Source organism: Mustela nivalis (assembly GCF_964662115.1).
Source record: "Mustela nivalis genome assembly, chromosome: 13".
NCBI classification, from domain to species: Eukaryota; Metazoa; Chordata; class Mammalia; order Carnivora; family Mustelidae; genus Mustela; species Mustela nivalis.
Genome location: NC_139032.1, coordinates 81085439 through 81093643, shown reverse-complemented (window position 1 = coordinate 81093643; position 8205 = coordinate 81085439). Strand labels below are relative to the sequence as shown.

Sequence of the window (8205 nt, the reverse complement as noted above, 5' to 3'; positions counted from 1 at the left end):
TTTGAATGCCTACTATGGTCTAGGCATTATGCCAAGTTCTGAGGAAAATAAAGATAGACAGACTAATTATCACAAAGACTAGTGAACGTTCAGATAAAAGCAGTGGGCAGTGCTGACAGCCAATAATGGGAGTCCCAGGCTGGGGGGAAAGGGAAGACTTTCCAGAGGAGGTGATACCCAAGCTGGTCCTTGACCAGGACCGGCCAGGTAGGCCAGCAGAGGCACAACGGTCTGGGCAGAGAAAAGAGCGCGTGCGAGGATGACTCAGAGGCACAAGTATTGTTCCGGCGGCTTTACATAGGAGTCCTCAGAGACCATGAATCTGGACTATCCATTCCTTTGTGGTGATTATTCTTTCCAATCGATTTTGATTTTATTTTTTGGTAAAAACAGGCCTCTAGCAAAGGGATACAGTCACAGGCGAAGGCCCACGTCAGCCCAGAGTTCAAAGCCGGGGATGGGGCCCAACTAACTGAAAAGGAGGCTCCCGAGATGAGAAACAGACGGTGGTGAGCCCGCTGATAGTCCTAGTCGCTTGGCAATGTCACCATCAGGGCAAATGCCCTAAGTAGAGGCCACCCGTCACAGCTGGTACTCTCTGAGGGCCTCCCAAGGCAGAGGGCCCGAGCAGAACGGGGTGGGCAGGGAACAGGAGGAAGAGAGTGCCCGAGAGTGTCTAGCGTGTCGCACTAGAAGGCTGAGCCTCACAAAGACTGATAACGGCATGATGACAGCCTTCCGTGTGGACAGAGAAGAAAGGGGCCAATCTGTCCCCCTGGGATCCACCAGGAACTGGGCTCCGGAGTACTGCTGCCCCGGGGGTCTCTCATCCAAGGAGTTCTTTGGTCTTCACTGCCAGATGCCGGTCCAGCTCTGCAACGGTGTCGTCGGCCATTTGGCTGATCTGCAGGAACACAGAATGAGACAGCCCGGTAACTGGGGCTGGGGAAGGGGAGGGGACAAACATTCCAAAACTATGTAAAAGTTACCTGGGAAATATTGATGGTGACAAAATCTCACGTTATTTCGTCCCAGCCAGGCACTGTGCTAAGAACTTTATATGCACACTCTTACTGATTCCCAACAGCAGCCCCGTGAGACAGATACTATTATTATCCCCTTTTCACAGATGAGGAAACTGAGGCAGTTAGAGCACTTGTCAGGATACACAGCTGAAAGTAGCAATGATGAAATTTAATCCCTAGTAGTCTGATTCCACAGCCCAAAATTCTTAACTGTTATTATAGAATACAGAGAAGTCAGCCTTGTTGGTCACCTAATGACCCTCTAGAATTTCCTACACCTCAGACACTCTGATGTATAAAGCCTTCATACTAACTGGTAAGACTATCAAGATCGTAGTAGTTAAGAGGGGGAAAAAAAGAAGTATTGAAAAAACAAGAAATACATCTGGTTAACAAACATGGAAAATTCAACAGACACTGAAGAAACACCAATTAAAACAGGATATAATTCAGTTACCATAGTTAATGAAGTTTGATGTTGTAGTTTTTAATGACAACATTCCACGCCAGAAAGCTATGGTAAAATGAATAAGCTCGTATAGCAATGATAGGAATTAGAATTGATGCAAATGTCCATACCATTTATTAACCCCCCCAAATCTCTCCACTGGGAAATTACCACATGAATGGAATCTGAAAAAAAATTCTGAAGTTCTATATGCAAAGGTATTTATCTAGGCTTTATTTTTTTTTTAAAAGATTTATTTTAGAGAGTGAGTGGGGAAGGTTCAGAGGGAGAGTTTCAGGAAGACTCCACATTGAGCATGGAGCCTGATCTCACGACTGAGATCATGCCCCAAGCCAAAACCAATCACAAATGGGGCCAAAACCAAGAGTCAGTGCTTAACTGACTGTGCCATCCAGGTGCCCCTATCTAGGCTTTATTTTGAATAATGAAAAATCAGAAAATCTAAAGTGATAGAACAGGGAAGTAGTAGAATACATATGCCCAAAAGGGTATAAATATGAGTAACATTCCAGTACATATTTCTGAAATGCTTGAATGTTTACAGCAAGTATAGATTGCTTCTGTAATCAGAATAAAAGAAATAATGTTTCAAGATATTCTTTATAATATCATGGGAAAATGCTCGTTATATATTTTTTTAAATATTTTATTTATTTGCCAGACAGAGATCACAAGTAGGCAGAGAGGCAGGCAGAGAGAGAGAGGAGGAAGCAGGCTCCCCGCTGAGCAGAGCCCAATGCAAGGCTTGATCCCAGGACCCTGGGATCATGACCTGAGCCGAAGGCAGAGGTTTTAACCCACTGAGCCACACAGGTGTCCCTCATGTTACCTTTAAAGAAAAAGCAAGATACAAAATTGTGCATATACATAGTAGAAATGATATCAGATATGTAAAAAAATACATATCTCTTAAAAATGGAAGGAAATGTGAAAATATTAATAGTGTTTATCTTGTAGGGATGGGAAGATAGGTAATATATTATTCATGTCCCCATCTGTCATATCTTGCAAAAGACCTAGTGTATAGCAAGTGTTCAATAAATATTTATTAAATAAATAATTATTAAAGTTCTCTGTGCTTTTCTATACTTCCCAATTTTTCAAAAATAAACATGCACTAAAAGTGAGGAACAAAACACAATACAATTTAATAAGTGTTGCTGCTTCCCTCCTATATCTAAAAGAGACCAAAGACAGGAAGCCTTGAAGTACGGTGCCCAGAATCCGTGTCCTCAGCGGCACAGGAGCTGCCTGACACCTTGATTTGCAGACCACAGGCCTTGGCCAAGAACTAGGAACTAAATGCACTGGGAAGGGTAAACAAAAAAGGATTTGGAGCAATTGGTCCCAGGCACGGAGACAACCAGGCTCTCGCCATTGCAACAGCTGCACATTTTGCAGCAGGTGGAAGGCACGGCTTTGGGGGCTGCTGGGCATGCTGGAAGAGCGGCTGGGCTCCAAATGGCTGCTTGGTCCCTCCTCACTGAACCACAGGCTCTGAAGATGCTGCCATCCCCATGGAGAGCAGCTGCCTTGCACGGCAGGTGCATGACGCCCAGCAGCGCTCACCCCAGCAAGCCTCCTCCGGAACAATGGTGCGAGGGCAGTGTGGAGACAGGCATGGGGACTGGGGGGAGGAAGAGTACCTAGGCTAACACTGTGATAATGTGGGTGCTGAGTTAAACTCTTGGTGGGGTAACAGTGTGTAAGCTCCTGAATCTCAGTTTCCTCATCTATCAAATGGGGATGCCGGTCCCTTCCTCAGAGAGTAGTTGTGAGCACTGAACGCTTTCATGCCTATGCAAGCAGAGTTTAACCTGGTTATTTGCTATGCAAATGCTGCTTGTGCTACTCTGATTTTTATTATTACTTCCTGACTTCAAATTAATCAATTAATGAAAATATTTAACTAACTTTCTACCAAATTAGGCACAGAGTGCCATTGGGGACAGTCTGTCAGCAAGTTCATCTTTTCCATCTTTATCAGACTTCTTAAATAATGATGATGAACATGGGGTGCCAGGTGGCTCAGTTGGTTGAGCATCCGACTCTTGATGTTGGCTCAGGTCATGACCTCAAGGTCATGAGATCAAGCCTTGACTCAGGCTCTGCACTCAGCAGGGGGTCTGCTGGAGGTTCTCTCTCTCCCTCTGCCCCTCCCCCTGCTCGTACATGCACTCTCTCCCTCTAAAAAAAATAAAAAATCTTAAAAAAAATAAAATCAAATGATGAGAAACATCAAACAAAAAACAACGAGAACAGCACCACCAACATCTCCCTCTTACCGAGTATTATTAGGTGCCGGGCACTAGGCTAAAAACTTTAAACACATTATTGCATATAACCCTCAAAACCGATGAAATGCTGTGACTACGTCCCTTTAAAAAACTGTGAATATTTGACTATTTTACCTGGCAGCTGCACAGTCATACATGGCATATGCAAAGGGGTTTTGTCCAAATCCAACAACCCCACATAACCTGCCTTAGCAGGTGAGACAGGCATTATCCCCATTTTACGGAGGAATAAACCAAGGTGTAAATGTTAAGTAATCTGCCCCAGGTCATGTTAGAAAGTCAGTGGCGTAACTGAGCCAGGAACTCACACACCCCGACTGCCAGTCTGGTGCCACTGCTCCCTGTGAGGCGTCCCCAGCACCTGGCCTCGTCCTTCCTCACCCCAGGCAAGCTGTGGGAGGGTCATTCCAATGGCCAATCCCAGCCCATATTCAAAGTCAAAGGGAGGGTAAAGGAATGGGACAAATGGGGTGGACAATGACCGAGGACCGGCAACCACACCAGCCACTTGAAAGTATATGTGTCCTCTGGTCCTCGCACCAAACCTGGGAGATGCACACCCCTCCTCCCACCTTACAGATGAGGGGACAGAAGCTCAAAAAGGTGAAGCCATTTGCTCACCTTCGCAGCCGAGAAGTCAAAGACCTGAGATTTGAACCAGTCAGGCCTGCCTGACTCCACAGCAAGGGCCCTTTCCATTTTCATCTGCCTCATAAAGACTGGTTCGTCACCACCTTCGTCGTCGTCATCATCATCATCATCACATTCACTCTTTTCTCGCTCAGGGGACGTGAAAGGTGGAGACAGGAAAAGGGGAGGCACAGTGCACGGAAGGGGCAGGCGGGCAGCAAGTCCGCCTCCCTGAGGCCTGGCTCAGAACACCCACTGCCTCAGCCAGCCCAGCCTCCCTGCCTGCTTGCCCGACCGCCAGGAGCCCTTCCCTCGGTCAGCCCGCTAGCACCCAGCTCCACTGCAGAGCAGCACCGTTTCTCAGAAGAAGGCGGCAGTGAAAGGATCTTGGCCAGATCTACTGGTGTTTCTGCCAAGCGCTTTAATGCTCAGCAGGCCCATTTATAGTAAACTGAAGCAAAGGTGAAACAGCAGGCCGGCAGATGTCAGAATCCCCAGTGGGCAGGCCCTGGTGCTTCCTCAGCAGAGCTGGTCTGGGCTGCAGGATGGGAAGTTGGGTGTGTGTGTGTGGGTGGGGGGGGTGTCAGACGTGACTCTAGGGATAGAATCTATAACTCAATGCCTTCATTTTTATACACCAAAGGAAACATTTTTAGAATAGAGTTTTTTAAAAATCTGACCTCAAAAAAATTTGGGAACATTTAAAAAAAAATCCTACGAAGAATAATAATTGGAATTGTCCATAATCCCATTGCCTCAAATGACCATTAACGTCCTCAAGTAGAGAAGCTGTCAATCTTTTCTTTTTTTTTCTTATGATTTTATTTTTAAGTAATCTCTACAATCAACATGGGGCTTGAACTCACAACCCCAAGATCAAGAGCCATGTGCTCTACTGACTGAGCCAGCCAGGCACTCCTAAGCTGCCAATCCTTTTAAGATGAAAATTTTTATCACAAAAATCGAGTCATAGTATAATACTGTTGTGCGACCTACCTTTAAAAAATCAATTCCAGGGCGCCTGGGTGGCTCAGTGGGTTAAGCCGCTGCCTTCGGCTCAGGTCATGATCTCAGGGTCCTGGGATCGAGTCCCGCATCGGGCTCTCTGCTCAGCAGGGAGCCTGCTTCCCTCTCTCTCTGCCTGCCTCTCCATCTACTTGTGATCTCTTTCTGTCAAATAAATAAATAAAATCTTTAAAAAAAAATCAATTCCAAAAGAAATTTACCATGTCCTCAAAATATTTTTTTAAAGAATTTACTTATTTATTTGAGAGAGAGAGAACAAGTGAGCATGAGTGGGGAGCAGAGGGAGAGGGAGAAGCAGACTCCCTGCTAAGCAGGGAGCCAGACATGGGGCTCCATCCCAGGACCCCCAGATCATAACCTGAGCCAAAGGCAGATGCTTAACCAACTGAGTCACCCAGGTGCCCCTGCAAAAAAATTTTTTTAAAGATTTGAGAGAGAGCGAGAGAGAGCGAGCATGGAGGGAAGTACAGAGGGAGAGGGAGAGAGTCGCAAGCGGACTCCACATCTAGTGCAGAGCCCAACATGGGGCTTGGTCTCATAACCCTCAGATCACAACCTGAGCCAAAACCAAGAATCAGACGCTTAACTGGCAGCCCAGCAAAATATTTTAAAAACTGCCTCTATATGGATATAGAAATTTATACAATTTTTAATTTTCTGCTATTATATATAATACATCAACAGACACCTCTGTAGGTAAGATTTCTTGACAATTTATTTTGGATAAATTCTTAAGCCTCTAGTCAGAAATACATGGAATTTGGTATATACTGCTATATTATCCTTTAGAAAGGCTGTATAGATTTATATAAAAACTAACTTAATCTTTTCTGTGGTGTGTAGAAGTAAAAGCAATACTTCTAAGGTCAGCAGCGCTTCAAGCTCACATTAAAAATTCTGGGTTCAAATGTTATAGATTAGAAAAGATAAAAATTTTAAAAAATTCACATATTCTAAAAACCTTTGTAAGTGATTTAGGCAGTACATACCAAGAGTCTTAAGAATATGCACTCCCCTTGTGCAATAATTCCACAGTTGGGACTCTATCCTAGGGAAATGATCTCAACAAAGATTTATGTATAAAAATATTCATTGCAACCTTATTTATAACAAAAAAGTTTAAACAAACGATGTCCAACAAGAGGCTTATGAAAGTGAGTTATGGCATAACCACAAGACGGACTATTTTGCAACCATCAGAAATGACTGTTCATAGACAGTTTTTTAAGACACAAGAAAATGCTAATAGTTTTTAATGCTAAACAGAAAATAAAAAGCCGAGTACAAAACCATATGCACACTACATATTCAGCCATGTTAAAAACTATGTAGTTAAAAAAAAAAAAGAAGGAAAGCAGAAATACGGCAAAATGTTAAAAATACTGCAAAATGCAGTTGCTTCTGCAATGTGGGTTTATGGTGTGAATTTTCCCCCATTTTTTTAAAACAGTCTTCTGAACTCTCTACATTTTCTACAGGAAGTATACATTACTCGGATAATCAGGAACAAAGTAAACAAATAAATTTTAAAAAATTTGATAAAACAACAATCAGCCCCCTGCTTTGCTTATTTAAAAAACAGAAACAAAAACCACATACTCAAAACTCCAGCTTAGTGTCTCCTGTCAGGGAAAAAGAACAAAATAAAGTGTGCACAAGGCTGTCTCCTGAAGATTTTCTTACTCCACTTTTAATATATGACAGTAAAGGCAGTTATTGACAGTGATGGTAAGAACTCATCTTTAAATAATAACGTCTTAGATAATAAAGATTACTGCCCTGGGTACGTTATGTGCATACACTGTGATCTCTTGTAATATTACACGTCCTCACAGAGATGGCATGTAGGTCTGCACTAGAATGTTAACAGTGGTCATCTCTGGGTGATGAAATTGCAATTACTTCCTTCTGAATCAAAACAAATTTACACTAACATGTACGGCATAGTATCAGAAAAAAACTAATAAAGTTATTTTCCTTCTGAAAAATAACAACAATCAACAGAAATAAGCACCGAGGAAACAAATCTAACCCGAGGAGGAAGGTGAAACGCGAGGTGCTCATGTGAAGGCTTCTGGCCATGTCTTGGTCACGCGGGTCTGACCAAGAGTACTGCTCATCTGATCATTCTTCCCTTTCCAGGGAACGTGGGCTCTGGCCCCTGAGGCAGAGGCACAGTCTTGTTGAGTGAGGAGTACCTGGCACTTTCCCAAGGTCCACGAGCTTACCACAAAGAAGCACGGGAAATGTCAAGTGTTGACAGCAGAGATGGAGTCCCTGGGGACGGACCAGGAGCTGGCCTAGCTGGGGCCAAGGACAGACTGCTACACGGCCTGATTGGTGCTCAGAGAAGACCAGCCTAATCTAGGAATCTCTTCTAGCTGGTGCAAGGCAAGAGGAGGGCACAAGGAAGGCAAGAAGGGAGCTCCGAGGGTCCAGCTGCCAGACACTCTCATGGTGCTTCTAGCATGTCCTTACCCTTTGCGGTAAGAATTATAAATCCCTTTCTACAGAACAGACTGCAAGGAGTCAAGTAATGTCCTCAAGGTCACAGGATATCAAGTACAGAACAACCCTGATCTAACTCTGGTACCATCACAGGGATACACCATAAAGCTTCTAGATCCTTAATTACCATCTGTGTCTGCTTTTGCAAATTTATCTGGGGAGCTTTTAGAAAGTATACGCTCCGGGGCGCCTGGGTGGCTCAGTGGGTTAAGCCGCTGCCTTCGGCTCAGGTCATGATCTCAGGGTGCTG

The 8205-nt window shown here is 44.2% G+C and overlaps 1 protein-coding gene and 1 long non-coding RNA gene across 3 annotated transcripts in view; both read right to left on the bottom strand.

Annotated features, from left to right (window-relative positions):
- LOC309846545 overlaps window positions 1-8205 on the bottom strand; it is a 762900-nt gene that overhangs the window by 681296 nt on the left and 73399 nt on the right. The window lies entirely within an intron of this gene.
- Window positions 339-8205, bottom strand: part of MRRF (mitochondrial ribosome recycling factor) — a gene marked incomplete at its 5' end in the record, with an annotated part of 52994 nt that continues 45127 nt past the window's right edge. For both annotated transcript variants that reach the window (XM_082695007.1, XM_082695008.1), the window contains one exon: window positions 339-904. In XM_082695007.1, coding sequence (XP_082551133.1) covers window positions 827-904 — 78 coding nt within the window. In that variant the 3' untranslated portion in view covers window positions 339-826. The remainder of the gene's footprint in view (window positions 905-8205) is intronic.